The 24,274-nt window shown below is 43.5% G+C and overlaps 2 protein-coding genes across 3 annotated transcripts in view; one reads left to right on the forward strand and one right to left on the reverse strand.

The window, feature by feature from the left end:
* spt4 (Transcription elongation factor subunit spt4) overlaps positions 1-17,073 on the reverse strand; it is a 44,315-nt gene extending 27,242 nt beyond the window's left edge. The window contains exons 1-3 of the mRNA XM_075684736.1: positions 16,952-17,073; positions 16,524-16,630; positions 11,995-12,050 (exon numbers count right to left, since the gene is read on the reverse strand). Coding sequence (XP_075540851.1) covers positions 11,995-12,050; positions 16,524-16,630; positions 16,952-17,026 — 238 coding nt within the window. The 5' untranslated portion in view covers positions 17,027-17,073. The remainder of the gene's footprint in view (positions 1-11,994; positions 12,051-16,523; positions 16,631-16,951) is intronic.
* An 86-nt stretch (positions 17,074-17,159) lies between these two features.
* The window catches only part of LOC142575391 (ATP-binding cassette sub-family C member 9-like), a 50,298-nt gene continuing 43,183 nt past the window's right edge, over positions 17,160-24,274 (forward strand). Inside the window, exons 1-4 of one of the 2 annotated variants that reach the window (XM_075684734.1) lie at positions 17,160-18,159; positions 18,686-18,883; positions 21,219-21,275; positions 22,495-22,683. In XM_075684734.1, coding sequence (XP_075540849.1) covers positions 17,614-18,159; positions 18,686-18,883; positions 21,219-21,275; positions 22,495-22,683 — 990 coding nt within the window. In that variant the 5' untranslated portion in view covers positions 17,160-17,613. The remainder of the gene's footprint in view (positions 18,160-18,685; positions 18,884-21,218; positions 21,276-22,494; positions 22,684-24,274) is intronic. The other variant, XM_075684735.1, reaches the window with a different exon arrangement.

Below are 24,274 nucleotides of genomic sequence, written 5' to 3' on the forward strand. Positions count from 1 at the left end.
ACGCATGTGATCGCCTTCACTGCCACTACGACAACAATCGTTGTCTGCAAAATTGTTGTCGAAATAGTTGGCTCTACAGCTTGCAGCTCTCCGGCTTAGTTCCTAACTCCCCCATTTATATATATATTTTTGGCTAAATTACTGGGCGCGCGTTCCGCTCAATTTTACGGTCCCCCCGCGCTCTGTATGTTTCAGACACCGAACGGCAGAAACTTGAAACCGCGCGTACATGCCAGCTATATACAAGTCGTTTCGCTACGTCCCGTAAACAAATTAGCTAGCTGATTGCCGAGGCCGTCGGCAAAGATATTTCCCACATGGGTCTACTCATACCATGACGCGCGCCTTACACTTGTTTTTGACAGCGCCATGGCCATGTGCAACAGCAATGTAATCGAACAAGCAGACAGCATTCGCAGAAATTAACCGCGCTGAAACACTATAGTTACGTTTCGATACGCAATTTTCAATAATAATAATAATAATAATAATAATAATAATAATAATAATAATAATAATAATAATAAACGATGAAATTCAAGCCTAACATTCTGATAAAACGGCAACAGCAGGCAATAAAATATTTCTGTTGGGCAGGCTGACCTTTATACGAAAGCACTCGGAAACGCCTCCAGCATCACGAAACTGACGCAGCCAAGTTGAAATCGACAACACCGACGAGCAGACGGCTTTAACTATGCCCTCTTAGTGTCACCAGCTTGCTTCTTTATTGCACAGCTTGAAGAAAGCTGCTATTGGAAATCCGCGAGTAACAGAACACACGTACCTTTGGGAGCTGCACGAACGCAAACTCGGCGTTTCAACAGCCAACAGCCTACCGGTTTACTTAGCTAATTAACAGCCCATTTTAAAGAGTGATATACATATAACAATCGCAGTGGCTGGCCGTGCCGTTTTTCCTTTATTTATATGAAACACTCTTTGGCGACTGCGCGAACCGTTTCGAAAGAGGTGCATGGATATGCAATCACGAAAGAGTCCTGTTATACAATGGAGTCGAGCTTTGAAATTTGCTTAAATCGCTAAATATAAGACGAAAGAAAACCAAGAATTCAAACCAGCGTCGGACCCATGCAGGACAAGTCTCTGATTAGCGTTGGACAATTACTGATCCACTGTGGGACCACTGCCTTGGTAATGCGTGCACTTAGGTCAAATCACACGCAATACCAGTAATCCGCCTACCGCTTCGCCGCCTACATCCGCGGGCTACGTGCATTTAGTGCACGGTGCGAGCACGTGCTTTATGCCTGCGCAGGAGCACAGTGACCCCGAAGCGGAAGGAGCAACTACACCGTTAAGTATTAAACACCCGCACTCAAGAACTTAAGCTGAAGATTTTATAAGGGTGTTCATGGAAGATTTGCTATGAAGTCTGGAGCTAACACATTCCAGAGCTATAGTATATATACGCATCTACTTACAGGTTGTATGTTAAGGTATTCTATTAATGTTCCAGCTATCAAATTAACTACACTGTGTTCACCTAAAGTTGTGCTGAAGCTGTCAACTACGCACTGCACGGTTCACTTCAAGCCACATATTGGCTTTGCCCCCCAGCATCAGATATGAAGAAATAAATACATCCCAATCATCATGGCCTGTGGACTTACTGTATCGGACTAATACACAGATTCAGCAGGCAGATTCTACGTAAGTATGCCACCAGCAAATAGGCTAAAAAAAGAAAGAATCGATCATATTTAACGGCGTTTGTCAGCAGGGTGTCTACCAAGTTGACATTTCCAAATTCCCTGACTTTTCCATGTTTTCCCTGAGTGACGCAGAACTATGTTCTATGTTCAGAGGGGTAACCATGTCGCCCGATGCTGTCCCTCTCTAGCAAGCATGTGAAAAATTCTTTAAAAAATGACCTAGCTAATCCAGTTTGAATAATAAGGAGTAGTGTTTATATTATTCAAAAAGAGAATAGAACGGAGGGGTTAGTAAAATGCACAGCAAATAAAATGTCTTCGAAAAAAAATTGCAAATCAAGTCGGACATTCTGAAATACGAAAAAAAAGGAGACGCATACAGAAGCAAGTATTTTCGAATATGAGCTATTTCTATCAACTGATAGCAAGCTCAGTGTTATGAGGCCCAAACTTTATCATAATTGAGATTCTCTCGCAACAGCTCATAAGTCAACCTCAACTGTCCTGACATATTCTCAGCCCACGTATGACGCCTCAGTGTTGTGCTTCACTGCTATAAAGAGTTTATTTTAGTTTGTATGAGGGCCACCTGCATCTCGGCGTCAGCCAAAACTTTGTTTTTTGAGCTCAAGCTCCTTCAAAGCGGCCGCAGCACGCTTCCTTTCCCGTTTATTCCTCAATGCGTAGGTACTTTCTGTTCTTGTCCTCCTGCCGCAACTCGTTCGCCCCACGGACCATTCGAAGCATCTTCTTGGTCCCTATAGGGGCCGCGATAACGTCCGCAATATCGGCCAGTTGGAAAAAATGTATGCATGCATTTTACTGCCCTTAAGGGCTCAAACCGCCACAGGCACATTCGAAAAAGCTCTGAAGGCCTCTCGGTACACTTATTAGGCATACTGGTGCGCGTACTGTGACAGGAGATACCGGGTGCACGTGCGTATAATTAAGGAATACATACTGTGTCCCGTGGCAATTGCCCCTTCCCACGCTTGTTATGCTTCACCGCAATAATTTTGTGTATGCCTCACCAAGTAACATTTCTGTACAGAGGCGAAGCTGACTTTCAGGAACCGGCGTTATGCAACGCACAGTGCTTTCCGAGCTTCGAAGCCAATTGCGAGCACCACAGAGGCGGAGTCAATGCCATTGCTGACAAAGGCGAATTCGTTCAATGAAAAACACGGCGCCCAAGGGTAAGAAGCTTAATAGCGAACGTTTAAGCAGTTAGGCCTAGCGTTTCCTCAGTGGTGGCTACGGCTTCCAGCGGATCTGCGTGCGAGAGAACCGGTTCCAGGTGGTGAGGTAATCAAAACGGCAGCGGTGGTGGCTTTGATTAATGCCGTTTCGGACCTGCGGTGACGGCAAAAAGTCCGGAAAATCGGACGGCGAAGGGTTCTTGCGTGCGAAATCACAGACGTTCTGATACAGCGATTCTATGGAGTACGTGGTGGTGGCGCGAAACCATCCGAATTATCGGGCATCCGGAAAGTCGGTCGTTGACTGTACATTGGCAACTCCTCCAGCCGACGACAGGGCGTCAAAGACGATCCATTACGATTCCTGTCTATTACTCGAGCCAGCATCACCGCTACTTTCGACCCTTTCAACAATATTACCGCTAATTTTCCCTGATAGAAGCACACATTCCCCGAGTTTTCCCTGAGCTTTTCAAGACTACTCATCATGCCTGAGCATTCCCGTTTTTTAGAGAAATTCGAATGCAAAAAAGGCCATCGAGAAGGCCCACGATACGGCAGTAACGTTAAACCTTACTGTCCCGACGTGGGAGCCGCCTGCATCAACCTAAGAGGTGATGTGCAGGACGTGAATAAAGTTGATCATACCATACCATACCATGGGGTTTTACGTGCCAAAACCACGATCTGATTATGAGGCACGGCGTAGTGAGGGTCTCTGGAATAATTTGGACCACTTAACGTGGACCTAAATCTAAGTACACGGATGTTTTCGCATTTCGCGCCCACAGAAATGCGGCCGCCGTGGCCAATTTCGAATGCATTCTATGGATAAAAAGAACAAGTCTATGATGCAGCTAGGCAGTCTAGAGACAATTTATTAAAAATCTAAATTCATTTTTATAAGGGTACACGGCGCATTCTATATCGCATGTACACGCACTCCGTGACCGAGAGAGCCCGCACACTCTTCGCAGGCAAGGCCAATGTAAGCTGGACGCAGAAGCTATACTGGGATTACACTGGGCTGCGTTGACCAAACATTAGGTTGGCTTTCAGTGCTACAGTTGGACACTGACCTCGTCGCGGAGGGTGCGACCGCGCCATTAACCGCCTCACGGAGGACCTACAGCCATTGTAAGCACGACCGGTCGTTCGGCGAGCCATCACCTACGCGGTAGGTGGTCTTCTTACCCACTCGGAAAGGAGGGCGAAGAAGCGAAACCACTACGACAGCAGGGCAACGACGACAACTGCCGAAAGGAAAGAAGAGAGGCGAAAAAAAAATCTTCGGCAAATCCTCCGGAAGTGCGTGTGATTGGCTCGCCTTTTGTGCGCTTTCGGGCGGCGTAATATGCGACGACGCACCGTTATCGGGAACAAACGAGAGAATCGCGCGTCCGCGTGGCGTGTGTAAACGTCTCCGGCCAATATGTCGGTCGGCGGCGGCCTTCGCCCACAAACACTGACGTCTTTCCGGATCCCAGCATTTTTCTGTCTGTTTCAGCTTTTTCGGGGCTCGAAGGAAACTTCGATCGACATTCTGCCTGCAAAGGCAGTTTTCTTCGTAAAGTAGAAGCGAAAAAGGAAAGGAATATGGCTTTAAAAGAAAAAAGAATACGAACCACGACGGGAGAAAAGAGACTATATATATCACCGTGTTTACGTTTTGTTCAACACCCTCCGCGTCGGCAAGCACCGTCACCGGAGCGCATCAGCTGCCAGCGTGTGTGCGTGCGTACTGGCGGACACGGCTGCAGTTTCTCCTTCCCCCATCTGCGCGTCTTTATCTCCTTCCAACCTTCCTCTCTCTTTCACGGTCAGGGACGCGCGCCGGCGACGCCCTCAATTTTTCGGGAGCCCGGGCGTTGCCCGCAAATCGTGCGGGAACGGGAGAGAAAGAAGCCGTTGTTCGGGATTGCGTAATAACCGAGGGCACACAGAAAGAACGGAATGGAAACGGGGAGTAGAGGAGAACAGACAACTAATGGATGCGCAAAGAAAAAAAAAGTAATCATAAAGTGCAAAAAAAAGGAAGAAAAATGGGCAGGACGAGACCAGACATATAGGCCGCTGCTCCACCACCGTTGAAAGTGGCAGAAAATTCGTTCGCCCCACCCTGGTCTGTATGCGGGCCAGCAGGCATCGCAGTATTCTGTTTCCATTGTCCGACGTCTAATTCTTTCGTTTGTTTGATATAGTCGTTCGCGGACAGCCTGAATGAATGTCTATGGACTCCGACGCTGCTATTCTCAAAAACTGATCCTCATAGCTGCACGCTTCTTTTTTCTCTACTTTCGTGCGAAATGAGAACAACGTTGCCAACGTTATTTCAAAGTAGGGGTTTCCCGTTATACAATGTTTTTGTACTCTCCGAATGTCCATCTCCTTTTGGCCAGGCTGCAGTACACATGGCTCCCACCATACCGATTTCTGTTACCGTCTGTCTGTTCTACTAACTTTCCCCCGCTTACTCACACGTTCAATAACCGACCATCTAGTAGCAACGCGTAAAACGAAGAACTTGACATTGACGAGATGCACACGGCGCTCTTCTACATATGTTAAGAGGAAGCTTTAGCTCGGGCCCAACTCTGACGCGGCCTATTCAAATAGATGTAAAACGCAAAAACGTTTTTATGAGATAACCCCTGGACCGATTTTGATGAAATTGATCGCATTTGAAAGAGAAAGTTAAATTCTAGTGACTGTTGGAAGCGGAATTTCGATTTAGGGTTTGAATTTTCTTAAAACAATTTTCAAATATTTGACCGTTTTAAAAAAATAGAAGCACGAAGTTTATATATTCATAACTCTGCATCAAGAACCGATATCGCGGTTCTGTAAACGGCATCCATTAGATCATTCAAAGCGGACAAATTCAATATGTCATTTTACATCTTACATGAATTTGTTACGTTGGTTACAGCGGTTTTGCAAAAGTTGTATTTCTATATTATTAAATTTTTTTTATATTCATGTGTAACATATCAATTTTGTCCGCTTTAGATGTACTATTAGATGCAATTCACAGAATTGTATTATCATTTTTAGTGGTTAAGTTACAGAGTTGTAAACTTGATAGTTTCGTTTTTTGAAAATTTCCGATTTTTGCCAATCTTTAATAAAAAATTGACAATCTAACTCAAAAATTCGAAACCAACAGTCACTAGATTTTAAGTTTGTCTTTTAAATGCAACAAACCTCGTCAAATTTGGTGCAGTGGTTGCCGAGAAAAACGAATTCTCCTTTTACATGTATTTAGATAGGAGCACTTGAGCTAAAGCTTCCTCTTAAGTTCCTCGTTTTACGCATTGTTACTACATGATCATGAATGCAACTAGCCAGAGCTCCCGCTCAATCGAAAATAATTAACGCAACACAAACACCACCACGTGACAGCGTCTTATCTACTTCCTCCTGCATTTTCTCCCTCCAGATCTCTCTTGAGCTTGAACATGGCCGATCAAGGCCGGACACGACGCTCGTTTTCTGAGCTTCGCGCACGCCTTAACGGTGCGCGTCCTTGGGGGCAAAAGAATGTTGCTGCCGTCAGCGGTTCGGTACGCGGAGAAAGGCAGGGCCCATCTTTCGTCCGGCCACACGATAAACATTCGGACGTTCCAGGCGTAGTATCGCGTTCTCTTTACTCCGAATGTGGCGCCACATGTGCAGCATACCTAGGCCGTATCTCAGCCGCGCCTACTGCACACACCGCGTGATGTCGGCCGCGCACCGAAATTGCGGCCGATGCGCGTTCTTCGTGCTTGCTGTCTCCCGTGTAACCACATGGAATGCGCCTCGGCCGTGCTTTATTTGCGCAGGCATCGCGCGACGTGCAATATACCAGTCGCCTCACGTCGTTGCGCGATCCTTATGATTAACCCCCCCCTCCCCCTCGCCACCCCCACCTCCACCTACCATAGCGCATGCACGCCCACACAGTGCTGAATCCAAGCACGCTCCCCTAGTCCGAAGGTGCTTGTGACATGTATGTATAAGGGTTGCAATGTGGGCTTGCCGGTAATGCATCTTCAAGGGATGTCCGGTAGCGCGATTAAAAGACGGGACAAAAGAAGACACACCGGGACACACACAGCGCTAAAGTTCACAAGGGTTGCAATGTGGGCTTGTTGGTAATGCATCTTCAAAGCGTGTCCGGAAGTGTCCGGTAGCGCGATTGTGTGTCCCTGCGTGTCTTCTTTTGTCCCGTCTTCTAATCGCGCTAATCGGACACCCCTTGAAGTTGTATGCATCAGAGCGGTCACTTAATTCGTGTTAATACTGTAAACGTGCCAGAACGATGTTAGAGATACTTTGCAAAATCAGTGAATTGTATTAGGAGGTCACAATTCCTGCGGTCTCTTGTTAATATTTTAGCTATTTTATAGTATGTTCACAGATGTCTTGCTATGAAGCGTGGAGCTAACGCCTTATAAAGCTAATATATTCGCGACTCCAAGTAAATGCTCGCCACCTTTCGGCCGCGCCGAGAAACAGCCGATCCAGGCTCAGGCTAGAAGCAAAAGAGTGTCTTGTCACGGCATACGCTGAACGCCTCGTGGTTCGCAAATCGTCGCGATGCCGCCACGAACAAGCCCGAAAACAAAAAACACGGCGGATGTAGTATGACTTTTGTTGTCTACCATTATGCGTGTCATCGCGGCAGGAAGACGGCAATTTATGATTTCATCGTTTCCAGAAAGCAGACGACGCGCATCGGTGAGCGACTTCAACAATAAACTTTCGCATTGGGAAAAGGTGACTAATATACTCGTTTGTTCGAAACACTTCACTCGGAACTACTTTTCTTCCTGGCGAGTAGACCACATGGCTTTCTTTTCATTTATTTTAAATACCTTGCTGGCGTTTCAAATCGCGTATTGTACTTTGCTTAGGCAGGCGCTCTGATAGATTATAATTACGTACAGTAAAGGCAAATATTAAGCCAAGCTAAGGTGATAAATTGGCGCTCGAGAATCTCTAAGGCATCAATATTATCGTGAACAGAGCCTTAGAAAAAGAGAAATCGAGGTAAATTCAGGACACGATTAGTCTCCCCCAGGCCATTCAAGTACTTGCTCGATGACGAAGGCACGCCTCATTTAAATTATATCACTAGTACTGAACCACTCGTTATAAAGACATCCCTTTATTGCTTTATAAGACGAAAGAAAATGCTACTTGTCCAGTTCTTTTTTCATTTTTAGAAAAAACTCGTTGTCATTACCCTTGACAACGACAGGGACGGTCGACAGGTTTCGTTTTCGCTTGACTCTGCGCCGCCCGCGCTTTCGCGCTTCAGTAGTTCTTTTATCGCGTAGTGCTGCGCTGGTTTTGCTGGCTCACGAATCTCGCACAAACTACAAGTGGCATAAATTCCACTTCCATGCGATGTCGCGGGATACCCGAACATTCCACGCCACTTGAACAAAAGCAGCTGCAGCGGCGAATCTAACGCTTTGACATGGCTCTCCATGGCCATGCGTTTGCGTTTTGTGCAAAAAACCGCGGCGCCGTCTGTCGAGCGCCGTTTTACTCACCGACGGCAGCAAAAGGCGCTGATGGCGTATGCAACGCCGTCACTACCCGGTTGGGTGGCGGGGGAATTGAATTGCGACAAAGGTATTCGGACCCTTCAGATTAAATTCTTTCGTAAACTAAGTCTTGGCATGAAACATGCGTTGCGAAGTTTCTGGAACGGTAAACAGTCCACGTTGACTTATTATTTGCCTTTAGTGTCCCTTTACGCTTCCTCTGGTTTTGTTGAGTTATAGTTTTCTTGCGCCAGCATTAGCATTACTAATGCTTTAAGCTGCAGGAATGTTCTCACTAATGTACTTTTTGTCTACAGGCACGGTAGGAGGAATTATAACTACCTCGGAAGGTCTGAAGTTGATCATGACACATGCTATGCCACAAGGCGACATATCGTCTTCATAGCATGCTTTAGTTTAGCAGTGCAAGCACTAGGTGCTGTTTTCTCATTGTGTGTTGCCAGTTTATTTGCTTGCAAAAAATTTACAAACAATTGCAAACAGCACTCGTTCCAGCTTCGGAGCATTCGACTTGCGCACAGCATTGCTATTTTGCTTTCTGACACTGTGCACACTGCTAAATTCCATTCCAATTGGTCCAGTTCGTTTCTAAGTCATGCAGTTACACTAATACAACTGACTCTGCCAAAAGAAAATTCTCGCGAAATTATGTAAACCTGATGGAAGAAGCTCAACTAGCCCCGATTAGTTGTAATTCACTTCTCACATTTCACCGGGTTTGAGAATTTTTACAGGCGGTAGGTGTCTGCTGTGTTCCCAGCACCAGGCCCTACCTTGAACACTGCATACTGCAAGCACGAACAAGTGCCAATCATTGGTTGCGGACTACCTTATCACAAGTATCAGCTAATTATAAAAAGAAGTCGAAGCCTGACTCACAAATGGAAGTCTTCCTTTGTTTTTATCTCAAGACACACTGACCAGGTAACTTCATAATTTTCAGCTGCATCTTACCAGTACCGAATATCCCTATTTACCTTCTGAAAGCATGACAGATGTTACGGCCTATATACTGTGTGATGCTATATGTGATATACTGCAACATAAGTTGCAGTGCTGAGTTGTCTATGAAGCTCGAAAACAGTCAAGTATCGTATCTGTAGCACTGGAGTAACACCATGAACAAGTGCTTGACACCGATATAAATACAATGACTGGCAGCAAGGACCCTTTTGGCTTCCATGAAACACCTTGATTCGACGCCACAAAAGACAAACGTGAGCATGTCACCAAGGGAAAGAGCCACCATGAACCTGGATGTCGTAGCTGTCTTTGTTTATTTCTACAGTGTTACCAGCAGAAGTAACGGATTCTGGAATTGTCAGTATATATGCATCTACATATAGGTTGTATATGTAAGGCATCCTGTTACTGTTCACGCTATACATTAATTAACTACATTGTGCTCACCTAAAGTTATGCTGGAACTGTCAGCTGTGCGGTGTACAGGTTCTGTCAAACCACATATTGGATTTTTGACTGTGCCCCACAGCATTAGATGTAATCAAATAAGGGCATCATAATCATCATCGTGTCCTGTGGACATTAACTCTCTGTCGACTAATACCCACAGAGCCTCAACAGAAAGGCCCTTCGTAAGTCAATTATAATTAAAGGCTTTTGTCTGTAGAGAATTTCATATACATTCTATCGACAAAAGAACAAGTCCATAACAAGTTGGGGCATTCTATTGAACTCTATAGGTAATTTATTAATGGCCTAAATTCAATTTTTAAGGGTACAGCACATCCTATACAGTATGTACAGCCGTTCGTACGGGTACTGTGTGCTCAAGAGTGCACACGCACAAGTCACAGGCAAGGTAAATGAGGAGTGAAGTTCAGCGTTGTTTGTGAGGGCAGCTGCGCGTAAGGGTCACGTGGCGTGGCCAGAAGAGACACGTGGTTCGACACCAAGACGGCGGCAGAGATTTATAGCCATCGGGGGTGGCGGAGCCGCGGTTTACGAAGAGCGCGTAAGCGAGGAGACTGGGAGTCGGGGCTTCCGCCCGTCAGTTCACAGAAGCAGTGCCATGGCTTTGTAGTCAACCCCTCGCCGCTGAAACGCACCATGCCGAGACATTCCGCAAACGGACCAGATACCCCGACGGGGCGTGGAAGTGTTTTCTGCGGGGGTGTGTGTCTTTCTTGTTTGTGAGACAAGAGACTTGCTGCACTGCAAAGGATGTGTGGCAAAGGCCTTGACGTATTGGAACTCTGGATAGTGTCACCCTAGAGTCCCGTTTTGTGCACACTGCACGCACCACAGTGTGATTGGACAGACGATGCGGCAAGGAGGGTGCTGGGAATGCTTTTATGTACGTGCAAGGCTGTTGGAAGGGATTCGGTGGAGATTCGGCTAAGAAAGAAGACCAAAATTTTAACCTTTGACTCGTAGTTTGATGTCCGTGTAAATACTTTCTATTCTATCGCTTGCATATTCTATCTTAATAAACAGTTAACCCCATTGCAATCAGCATCACTGGCTTGCCTACTGTAATGTGACTTCGCGACATCCACAACATTTTCAAGTTTCCCTCACTGACATCGCGGCAAACATCAACTGTACGGGTACTGTGTGCTCAAGAGTGCACATGCACAAGTCGAAGGCAAGGTAAATGTATGCTCAATGTGAGAGCCATATTGGTCTTACAGGAATTGTGGTCTCTTAGTAGGATCTACTGCTCTTGGCTTTCTTTTTCTTCCTTTCTTTTTTTCTTTTTAACTGACCATCAGGACAATCGTCGTTTCAAATTTAGTGCAGAAACCTCAGCACTGGCACATCAGTATGCCATCACCGGAATTGGGATAAATTTTCTCATCTTTAGTATAAGAACAGCGATTAAATTCTCATCAAATGCGTAAGAAGCGATGGATAATATACTTTCCGTGGAGCCTCTTAACGCAATGTACTGCACTTTGTTCTGACGGGCAAAGCTCCTGTTGAATTTACCGCCATTTGAGTGCAGGCAAGTCAGTGAGACATCACAAATTTCAAAGCATATTATTGTCCTTGGATCATTCTGCCACAGGAAATGTTCTTGAATCTCGCTAAATTTGCTGTTTTGCTTGCTCTTTAGTCCTTCTTTGCTGAGAAACAATTAGCCAGATGCAAGCATACACATTTGAAATCCATGATGTCACAGTGTGCTGTCCGGGAACTTAAGCACAGGGTTGCCACTTGACTTTCTCGTTTTTTCCCCCTGGCTTTTCTGGCTATCAAGGCTTTTATGGCTTTCACAGTATGATAGAGTGGCTGTTTTGCTATTCCAGAAGCACAATTTAGTAACACAGCTTAACTTAATATTCCGTTTTAGTACCCCTCTTACGCTCCCTAACTATACTTGGGGTATAGAAGATACAAAGGTGAGAAATGAAGGGAAGGAATTAGTTTAGAATATTAATTCAGGTGTTTTCCAACGTACACATAAAGCAAGCAAGTAGGCACAGATGTTTATTGTTTGTTTGTTTTTTCATCAAATGGTCGCCACTATGCCACTGAGGCGTGTAAGCACTACAGCATTAAAAAGAATAAAATATAAAATCTGAGCTTGGAACTCACTGATTCTTTGCCACTTGGCCACCCAGCTGTCCTCAGGATTCATCAGAGCAATCATGCTGAAACGAGTCAAACAAAAGAAAGCAACTCAAACGTTCAGGCCCCTTTGAAATTCTCTGCATGGCTGAACGTGAATCAAACACTTCTTTTGCACTGTTAATGCTTTAGTGTCTGTGGAACAGTGGTGTGGTAACCTGAATGCATACAACAGCGCTGAAAGAATTTAGATGAAATTTAAGGAGTGTTTATGTGGAGGAAAGCCAAGAGGTCGGCTTGAATGGAGCGCCAACTTCTGGCCGCCAAAATCACGAGAAAAAAGCATCATCACAAAAACTGAATAAACAGAACATGACGGCGCAACATACCCACATAATAAAGTAAACTTAGCACAGCACATTCAAGATCTTAATTACACAACCAAACACTACAAAGGACTCGGCATATATGATTGTTTGTAGTTGGCGAGACACTAGCAGTACGAAAGTTCCCGGTGGAGTCTTTCCAACCTTTATACCCAGCTGTAACAGTTTGTGTTAATGATCCATATCACTAACAAGCCCACAGCGCAGAGTACCTCAACATTTAACTGTCCCTGACTTTACAAAGCTTTTACAGGACAATGATTTAAAAATATTAATACACAGAAGGAATGACATTTCATGCATAACACAGCTCGCTCATTTTAGTCCTTACTAACTATTTAAGAAACTGACAATGCTTTTCAGGCTCGTTGCACATTCAGTGAGTTTTCCAGAGTGGTTCCTGGCATCACCCAAGGCTGCAAAATAGTTAAGTTACCGAATCTAAAGTTAAATTTCTTGATGATGTCCTGGGTAAGCAACCTTCTGCCATATCCCGAACAGTTCACCACCATGGGTAACTATTCACTGTCACAAAGAGATGTCACCTCTGGCTACCAGTGAGAAACTGTCTCAGGTCCATAATTAGTTAACATTCCCCAAACTTGCTATTTAGAATTACATAAACCATTATCACTTTCCTAATGGCACGGCCATTAGGAAAGTGATACAATTTTGTTCACCCCTTTACTATATCACCCATCAACAGAAGCTTGACAGAGCTGCAAACTGGTGTTGATCGTAGCAAATTGCTATACTAAAGCTGATAAATCACCACCAATGACATTCTTCACAAATGAAACAATTCTTCATTTAAGCTTTTGCTTGTTAAAGGCATGTCCTTAATGTGCGTATTCCCCTTACATTCTGCCTGTCAGCCTGAGCAATGCGTCATGAACACGAGGCTTTTTCAGACAACCCTCGAGCTGTTCCCATATCCAACATCTGTCTTATCAGGCCGAGCCCATGATGTCAACGTGATCACCCCACAAAGATTACCAAATTCAGACCCTTGAAGCCAATAGAAACCAAGCGGCACATTTTAAGGCCCTTACTTGCAAGCAGCATTCAATTAAGATGAATGAGTAATGTCATCACGCCTGCTTGCCTGTTATGCAATATACTCATGACCACCACACATCTATGGCATCATTTGCATGTTTCGCAAATCAGATCTGCAGAAGTCTGCAAGGTGGAGGAACATTTATGTGCTGGGTTCAAATTCTGGACCGTAATAGATTTTTTTTAACTGCAAAGCTTTCTCTGAGAAATATGTGTGGACTTCCTCTATAGTTTCACGCTGCTCTTAGGTGAATGATGCTTTCCCCTTTCACTTTCTTGTTTTTGTTGCATATCTTGACATCTGCACATTAGACAGCTTTAGTATAGCGCACGCTAAAAAATAGCGGGTCGTCACTGCGCATGCGCTGAACACTAAATGAAATAGCGGGTATAGCGGGCGTACGCAACGCAAACGAGTTAGCGTTAGCGTTTTTGCGTGGTCGCGGAGTTTGCGTGAAACATGGCGGCGGTCCCGGCTGCCCGCTTCGAATTGAATTTGGCGTTGCTTTTGTAAAATGCACTTCGTTCATAACAAATGATTGTGTAAGCGGTTTTCGCTTAGTCTCAGGCCACTTCGACGACAGAGTATTATGGATAACCTCGTTTCGAACGAGTCCAAGTCTAACGAAAGAAACATTCGAGATGTCAGCGCCACATATCGCTAGAGTCGGGAAATAGCCGCAACGACAGCATATGGCCTCTGAGATCCGATGATATCACCGGCCAACTGAAATTGTAGAAACGTGCGCTTCTTAGCGTACACTACCCTATAGCGTATGCTATAAGTTACGTACGCTAAACTAAAACTGTCTATTAACCCAGATTTTCAGTCAGTGTTGACAGACAGAGGTATTTCATTTGCAGACTTCATATTCCGCTAAAATGAAATAGTGCTCCTTCTCATGATAAGCCAAAATTACACACTATAATTTCCCAGTTTTTTATAGTTATTTGGCCTCAATTACTAAATTATGTTTAACTGCATGTACATATAAGCCACTCTATTATGGTGTGCATGTTCTTTGTTCACACTGTAAAATGCTGCATGTGCATTTTTGCACTGTGTGGTAAACATTGCTATCACAGGGAGACACGCTATCCTTCCAGAAAAATTGTAGGTTCCTTGCTGTCTTAAAGGAGTAACATATTTCTTATGCATTTGCAGCCAATGATGTCTTCTTTGTGGGTTAGTCTGTCTATGACATTTAAAGACCACTGCAGTGTCCTTTTAAGGATGTCATCCAACCAGCTGCTACACTGTTATATAACACTCAGCACTTTGAAGGTTGTGTAATAGAACTCATAAAGGAGACAGCACAATAGGACTTTCCCACATATTGTATAGTGATCCACAGGCTAGCTCTGCCATCAAACCAGCTCACTACCAACCTCCTTTTATGAGTCATCTTTGGCACTTATCCCTGCAAACTCTCCCTCCCCCCATTTGCGTTCTCCTTTTTCATCATCATTCTTCTTTCATCTTCATTCATTTTCTTTTCATCATCAATAATAATTATTTTTCCTCTCAAACACCAAATAACTACAATGGCCTTCCTGTCAACATTATGCACCTCTGCAGGTTGTGTGAAATGAGAGTGGCACAACAGACAAGAGTAAAGTGGGAAGTTACCATAAGAATATCTTCATTACCTACTGCACTACCCTCCTTCTAAATAGATTCATGCCAACTCACCCAAATGCCAGCCTGAATGCATGCCTCTTCAAACTCATAAATTCAAAAGAACAAATTTTCATGTATTACTGCATAATGTGGCATTTGCAAGTAATTGTGACTCATGCAGCAATGGCTAAAAAATGTACACTATAAGCAGCATCAAGATATGATGGTGACATCCTTTCTGAACTGCAATGGCTAATGTGGCTGAACCTAAACGAGCATGTGGATGTACATCACATATTCAGTGTAGCCAAGCAAGACAGAGGTTCAGTGCAAGATGGAGACTTGATGGAGAACTGATCGAGAGTTGTCAAGCAAGAGATGTTTCAGGCTGGAGCCAGCATTTCAACAAGGAGATTTGTAAAAAAATATATATCAATTTTTTGTTATTACGTGCCACAAATATGACCTGATTATGAGGTCCACTGTAGTGTTGGACTCAGGATTAATCGTGACCACCTGGGATTCTTTAATGTGCACCTACCACTAAATACACGAGCATTTTTGCATTTCATCCCTATCGAAATGTGGGGGCAATTGAACCAGCTACCTTGAGCTCAGCAGCATAAAGCTACAGCCACTAGGCTACCATGGTGGGTAGTAAGGAGATTTGTCTGTCTTGCCCTGACGAAGTTTCCTTGTTGAAACATTCACTTCAGCTTGAGACATTTCTTATTAAACTACTGTTGATATAAACTGCATGCATGACATTCGTTCACAAAATGCTCCCTTCTCATGCTTCCATAGTAATATTTAAGGGACTGCACAAAACCGCTAAACTCGAGTTATGCTCAAATAAAACAGAACTACCAACTAGACCTACTTCAAGAGTTTTGAATTCTTATGCTGTACGAAATACTGCTGAAGTCAGTACCTTGACATCCCACTTTCAACAAGATTCAGCCAGCTATATTATAAAGAAATGCAACAACTGGGCGGGTGCTCAGTATAATTGTTACTGTTTTTTAGCCAAACTTACTTCTGGGCCAATAGGTACACGATCCTGAAGATTGCTTTGCGCAAAATTCAGCAATATGGAAGGCAGGCAACCAACGTCCTGTTTGTGCAGTTTTCAATAAGCATTTATTTGAGCTACACTGCTGCTGATAATATTAGGATTAAAGCTGTCGTTACAGAGAGAAAATTCTGAGCTAATATTTTTGGTTTATAATTTTTAATAAGTGTGTTACCGGCTATCAACACGCATATATTTTCACGACCGTGTGACACCACCCGACAGCTTCATAAGTAAAATACAAATGACGCGAACCACGAAGCCGGAAAACATGGCAACACTCTCTTCGCGTCGATTATATACGTAGAAAGTGTATTTAAATAGTCGAGAGAAATCATAAGCGTTTTGTCGTACTTAACGCTAAGTGAGAGTAAACGAGAAACCAGCGCCCGCAAGGAAAACTTGCGCCATGACATACCCGTCGAAGTTTGAGCTTGTGCAGTCATACACCATGTCCCTGTTGTTCTTCATGTGAAGGTATTCATCGCAGTTGTCACATCCGTCGAATTCAAACTGTTCGAACGTCTGAAAACATAAAAAAGAAGTGATATACGAGAGACGGTACAAAAGACACCGTATTGGTCTCGTTTACGCTATATATCCATGATTACAACCAGCTATTCAGACAGCCCTCTTGACAAATTTTAACACAAACAGCAAAACGAAGCTACCATGCAAGTGCCATCATGTTGACAACAAAAGAACATCGTTGATTAGGAAGCTTTATTAGCCGCTACGGCTAGAAGAGCTATTCATTGTCGAGAAGCGGGAGACCGACACATTAGCGCACTTAAGCTCGCATGTGCAGTGTTGTTCTCCTCCCAATAATTAATAAACCGTGTTCACCTTGATCATTGAACACAAAAGACAGGCTCTGAGATTCCGCAGATCTTTTGGGATACTTTCCAAGGAGGCTGCCATTTTTGATACTGACGTACCAGCCCGACAAGCCAAAAGTCTAAACAAAGTCAGGAAAAGACGAGAGCCGAACCAAGCCGAACGACGTCTTTTTGGCCTGGTATCGCCATCTGAGTGTCAAATTAGAAACTAAAAAGTTTCTTGAGCTTGTTCTTGAATTCGAGCCTGAAGAAGCCGCGAATGAGTTTAATGCGTTTACGTGGGTGTGACGCCGCTACGGCCCGTAATGTTCATTGCGTGTCTTCACGAAACAACTTGGCGATTGATAGCTTGCTTGGGCCGAAGTGCGAGGGTAAATACCGAGAGTTTTACGTCACCGACGCAAACGAAACAAAGTTGAGGAGCGGCAAGTGAGTTATTGAGCAGAATCCCAGCTGTGCGTGTTCGCGTGCTTCCCTGCCGAGTTTAGCTCCCAATACAACTTGTCTTTCCGAAAAAACGCTGGCCAGGACGTGGAGAAGAGAAATTATGCGACTCCGTTCACGCATCGCCGCAAGGCCGGTAATCCAGAACCGTTTTTGCTCCAGTTGATCTACTAGCGCGTGGGTGCTCTCCGGTTGTTTGTGCTTGCACCGACGAAAGCGTGCGATATGTCAGTGTCCGATTTTTGCATCACGCTCGAAGATACCGTTGACAGAGAGTGCATCGCCAACTTGGGAACGTGTATTTTGAACTCCGTGCTAGCAGTGACGGTATGTGTGGCAACGCTTCTCCTCTGCTCGGATCAAACTCGCCGAGTGCGCGATGTGCTCTTCGAGGAGCACAACTCGCGGTGGATCCTCACGTTCGCTATGATCGCTATCCACCTGTTCGAAGTGGCCGACGGTGCTTTGATCCTGCTAAGGCGCGAGCAGCCCAAACAAAACTTTCATCCCATGCTAGGCGCTGGGACATCGATCGTGGCCGTCATTTTAAGCATTTATTACTACCATAAAGTTGAACAGTACGGGAAACCGAGGAGACTGTCTGTTTTGCTGTTTTTCTGGCCGTGTGTCGTCGCACTGAAGATGTCCAAGCTAGTGATTCTGTACGGAAAAGGACTCGGCATCAAGCACGCAACTTTGGAAGGCACTTGGTTTGGGTTGGTCTGCTATCTTGCCATGTTTCTTGTCGAGCTGTCGACGTTCATGCGAAAGGTGAGAGTAAACAAATTTTGTTTCTTGCTCTAGATATAATTGCTTTCACGATAAGCATGGATGATCTGGAGTGCACTGCACTTTTCTCATACTTCCTTACTACGCATGCGGATAAAGTTTCGCTTCTGTTACGTATGCAGTGCAAAGCTTTTAATTTTACATGCACATGATTTGTATTCTTCCTTTGTTACGACTTGTTGTACAACCTAGTGGTTTTCTTTTGAGATGACACACACATCTCATTAGCCAGGAATGTATATACCATTGACAACCTTTGATTCTCCCAACTTCTAAGAGAGTATAGATATTGTGTTACATTGAGATTCAGAGAATCGGTATTGAGTATGGTCACCGAGCAACCTTTCTTAACCCAGCTGCTATGCCAGGCCATGTGAATTTTTGATATCCTCTTTTTCTTTTGCTTCCTGTCTCTTGCGCCATAACCTGGTTGTTTGAGATCATGGGATCCTATTCTTGTGTGGAGCTGCATCCTTCTTAATTTAACTCTTGTGCTCTACTTTGACAGTTCTGCTTGTTACAGGCGTACAGCTGCAAGTCAGAGCTCAGAGAGGAAGCCAATGGAGTGTCTGACAGTGACCAAGTCACTTATCAATACAGTCGTGCATCGCTGCTGTCCAAGTGCACATTCTTCTGGCTGGTGCCTCTGCTGCGACAAGGCTACCGCCGTCCATTAGAGCTGGCTGACCTTGGCTTTCTGCCAGAAGTAAAGGCGCATCCCCTTATGTCATTTACTATTTTGTAGTTTGACGCCATTGTTTATGTTCACTGAAGCATGTATGTCTAATTTTAGTCTGGTGTTTGTTTTCGAGAACCCTTAAAAATATGTGGCCTGTAGTGTTTCAGGATGCTTTGGGAATGAGTGGAACGTTCTAGTGCATTCCTTTCATTGAAGATGCAAACATGTGCGTAACTCATGTTTCTGTTTCCTACAGTCCTTCCTCCCAATTGTATTAATGCAGTGGGCTTGCTTTATTTTTTTTTTTCATCTAAAATATTCGTATTTTCACTCCCAGCTTAGATTAACTTTAAAACATTGGCTGTCTCGCATTTCTTTTCTGTGTGTCCCAAGTTTTTCTGATTAAGGCAGGACTTTTGTTATTACAAGTTTCACAGAGAGCACAGCAAATGTAATGGATATACTGGAGAATGAACAATATTTTCATCATGCACTGGCTAAACGTGAGTGCTCTTAAATACACCACCTCAAAAAATTTAACAAGCAAAAATTGATTGCGGCATTGAATAAAAAAAGGGGTCAGGCAAGAAGACATTTGGAAGAAGTATTCAAGCTAAAGTGGGAAGGCTAAGGAGTGAGGATCAGAGGTGAATACCCCAGCAACCTTTGGTTTACAGATGACATTGTCCTGTTCAGCAACACTGGGCACTAATCACAACAAATGAAAGAGGACCTTAACAGAAAAAGCGTAAGAGTGGGGTTGAAGATTAATATGCAGAAGACAAAGATAATGCTCAATAGCCTGGCAAAGGAACAAGAGCTCAAGATCGCCACTCAACCTCTAGAGTCTGTGAAGGATTATGTCAATTACTCACAAGGGACCTTGATCATGAGAAGGAAATTTGCAGAAGAACAAAAATGGGTTGGAGTGCATATGGCAGACATTGCCAGATCCTGGCTGGAAGCTTACCACTATCATTGAAAAAAAAAAAGTGCACAAACAATGCATTCTACTGGTGCTAACATATGGGCCAAAACTTGGAGGTTGACAAAGAAGCTCAAGAACAAGTTAAGGATCGTACAAAGAGCAATGGAACGAGGATGTGAGGCATAATGTTAAGAAACGGGAAGAGAACAGCTTGGATCAGAGAGCAAAGAGGGACAGCCAATATGCTGATTGACATCAAGAGAAAAAAAAATGGAACTGAACAGCCCATATAATGCATAGGATAGCTAACTGGTGGGCCATTAGAGTTACAGAATGGGTACCAAGAGAAGGGAAGTGCAGTCGAGGACAGCAGATAACTAGATGGGGTGATGAAATTAGGAAATTCGCAGGCGCAAGTTGGAATCGGTTGGCGCAGGACAGGAGTGATTGTAGATCACAGGCCCTTCGTCCTGCAGTGGACATAAAAAATTATGATGATGATGATGTGGTGGGATTCTGTTTGGAAAAGGCTTGATTTGTAGCTGTACATTACAGAGGATCGCCGGGTGACCGAGACTATAAGCAGACAGAGGTTGAACAAGGGGTCTCAAGGGAGCCAAAGTTCCTACAAAGGGACTTCATCAGGGCATCAGTTGGTTTTGTTGAAGCAGTTATTGCCCTAATGAAGACAAGTTATCTTGTTGAAATATTGGCACCAGCAGCATCCCTTGTCTGACCACTGCTTCTACATTCAGGAAGCACTTAATAAATTCATATATTTCATTTAGAGACGCGTGCATAAAGCACGCTAAAAATAACATTTAAGGAATGCAACCTTTTGCAAATGTTATGCACATATCATAAACTACTTAGCATCATGTCATCTTTGTAGCTATAGGTGCATCTAATTGCACCAAGTGAGCACATCAGTGGCACCTCTAATGCATTTGATGAGAGTAGGCTGCTGCAGTGTTTCTTCGAGCCTCTCTAATATCTGTCTGGAGGAAATGGGGCCAATGCTCCCACTCCGATTACAGCAGTGTGATGTTTATGAATTTGGGCGATCTTCGATATATATTATATGGTGTCTGTTTTTTGTTTTTTTTTCTTTCCACCTAAGAAAAGTTTCAGAAGGTTGCCGATCGGAATGTTTATTAATTTACAAGCACCAGTGCAATTATTTTTTTCTTAATTATGAACACAGGGAGTTGACGTGAAGAAAAGCCTCAGCAGCGGGTTTGTGCAGCTACAGTATTTAGATCAATTTCTCATCACTAAGCACCTGATAGCCGAAACAAGACATTTGTTTTCTTGTCAGGTTTTGACAAATGCATTCCTGCCAAGATGCACTTTTGTTCGTATTTGTTTGTTCATTTTACAATATAGTACACTTTCCTTTTGCAAACCATTGCTTTCTTTTTTCTTTTATTCCAGAAACACACAAATGAGAACCAGTACAGACGATTTAATGAGGTGTATTCAAAAGAGAAGGTAAAATGTTTCTTCGTTACAGCTGTCATTGTGATTATCATATTTTTTGGGCTATTGTCCATGAACAATGCTTGTTTGAAAGTTGAAATTTCGCATGACACCAATTATCTAAGTGTACGAGCTATACATTGTTTAATTTTGGGGGATCGTAGGCACGCTTGAAAGAAGAAGCCTGATGTGCCTTGAATGTTTTGTAGTTCTAAAGCACATAGCGAGATCAGCAAATAAATTAGAATTATCTAATAGAGAACCTGAGGCCTTATAGTTTCACAATAAATTTTTGTGCACCAGCTGTATACCAGTTGCAGATTATCTAAACAAGAAAGCCTATTTTCAGCTCAAAGTTTGTCACTGCAAACTATACAGTATGTGCGGGCTATAGTCTGAAAAATATGGTACCTTGACCTCAACCATGGGTTGCAAATTATTTTTATGTGCTTTGAATAGATGTTGTACGTTACCTGGAAGTGATGTCAGTATGCTCTGGTATTTACTGGTGCTGGGTGGTTGCAGCATTCGAGAACTAAATTAATGGTCTAAAACAAATTCTGTATTGACTTACTACATTTCAGCAGAGTGAGCTTTGTCTTGTTTGGGCAGTTTTGTTTAGAGTTCGATGAGTCTCCTAGTGGGGAATGTGTCCAACTGGTCTTGGGCTCTTTTTTCTTTTGAATGCAGAGCTATGTTAAGAAAAGCTTTTTAATTTGAGCAACCTGAAAAGCTGATGTAAATGTGGGCTAGGTCATTCGGGGAGCGTCTTGATTTATTCAAGCAAAAGTTACATTGTCCTGGAGTATGTTGCTTTAATGTCAGGTTGGTTACTTTATGCACATTTAGCACTGTCTAATTTTTTTAGGTGTGCTCCTTTTCTTCTTTTTTTCATGTGTGTGTAAATAAGTCATGAATATTTGAGTACTCAGCAAAATGATTGTCCATATACATCCAAAATATTTATATTCTGGTCTCTTTAGTATTAAGAGCCAACAAAATGTTAAGGGGATGCAAATGTAACTAGCAAAAGACAGCTTATTGTGGCGGTATTGCAGTCATATTAAGCATAACATAAAATCAAGTTGCTTGAAATCTTTAGCCTTTCTTTATTTTATGTTTTGTTCTGTTCTTTCATTATGGCTTTTCCTCCATGTCTGAGTAGAATATTTAGAGTTTGTCATATGAACACCACCCCATGCTCACCAAACTGACACTGCTATTTTCTCAGGCCAAAGCAGACGCAAAAGGAATCAGAGTATCACTGTGGTGCTGTTTCTTAAAGACCTACTGGAGAACAGCACTAGCAGGTGGTCTCATCAAGGTCATAGGAGATGTTGTTGGCCTGATAGGTCCACTGTCCATTAGCCTGGTACTAGAGTATGTAGACGATGTTACTACAAGCAAAATCTCCAAAGTGGTAAGTAATCCTTCGTGCCCCTTCAGTGAGTCTGTACTACTTAGGAAGCTTCTGTAAATTGTGCTTGCTCTATGGAAAGCTTAAAGCAAGATTATTGACTTAGCTTTGTAGCTGATTATCACTAGAAAATTACGTATTACTTAACATGTTACCTATCACTTCTTTAGAGATACGGTAGGCTCAAAATAAGCCTATAAACTTTGTGCACATTTGGACAGAAAATTCGGCCACAGGAAGCAATACCACTCATTCTGTAACGTGTGGCTAGGTTTGTGGGTTATATTTCCTCAGCTGCATTCCAATTTGATGCCCACGTGATTAAACATTTGCAGAAAAGTAGGTCTTTTCATAGAAGACACTTGTATGTGCAGCTCAACCACTAGGGGCACCAGTGTGAGTTTTAGTTGATCTAGCTGTACAGTCTGTTTGATCTACCTCAGAATAAGACCTCGAGGTAAAACCATCCGGGGAACCCCTTAAATGTGAGTGCACAAGTAGTATGCATAAGTGGGAGTGACTGCATCTTTGTGAGAGAAAAAAATATAGACCTAATGAAATATAATGTATAGATGCGTACGAAAGGTAACTACTATAATACATTTGACTTTCATTACAACAGACCCTGATAATCCAACAAAAGATCACAATTTTATCCGACATCCATGATATCTGAAATGCCTCACTTCCAAAACATTGGTCGCGATGGGTAGCAATGTTATTGCAAAGAGTGAGTGACGAACATCCAAAGTAAAAAAATAAAATGTTGCAGTTTCACACGAAAGGCAGATCATTGATCGTGATAGCAAGTTAATAGACAGCTATGCGAAATAAGCATAGTAGTTTTATCGGCTGTAGAAAATTGTACACATTCGCTTACTAGCTAAATTAACAAGCATGGTGTCACGCACGCACAGATAAACATGAACTCATCTCTTTGGATCACCGCGGAAAGTTGCTGTCAAAACATTGCAGTGAGGAAGCACAAGAGCAGCAGCGAGCGAATTGATTTTCGTGCTGTCTCTTGCTTCAATGCGAACTAAATGTCGAAAGCACAGCGCATACGAAGCTTCCAGCACTGGGCTTACTTTGTCCACATCGCAGATCACTTTCAAGATATGGCACCCGCGCGGCCGCATAATAAGCAGCAGCTGCCAGAGTAGAACCCCATTTCCCTCCCCCCCCCCCCACCCTCGCGTGCCTCGCACGCAAAAGACAGTGTGCTTCCACCCTGCCTTCCTCCCTCACATGCGCGGTATTGAACCACGAGCATCGGCTGACCCTCACAAGTCAGTTGTCAGCCCATGTCGACACAGTGAAATTCCATTTTATACACTTGATTTCGACAAAATCTGCCTCTAATTTCGTCCGCTGTATCTGATAGTCTATTGTGGCATGGTCCGTTAAATTCGAAAGTCCTTTGTACGTGGGTCTGTTGTTACGAGCGTAGACTGTAGTAATATATCTATATGCAGGGCGTTTCAGTGAACACTTTCAAAAATCCTTAAAAGTTGCCTTTGGCAGACATCACAATTCTAGTTCGTGAGCTGGTCTACTCAAAGCGGTGAACAATACTTGCAAAAAAAATTGAGTT

The sequence above is a fragment of the Dermacentor variabilis genome, chromosome 3 (genome assembly GCF_050947875.1).
Source record: "Dermacentor variabilis isolate Ectoservices chromosome 3, ASM5094787v1, whole genome shotgun sequence".
NCBI classification, from domain to species: domain Eukaryota; kingdom Metazoa; phylum Arthropoda; class Arachnida; order Ixodida; family Ixodidae; genus Dermacentor; species Dermacentor variabilis.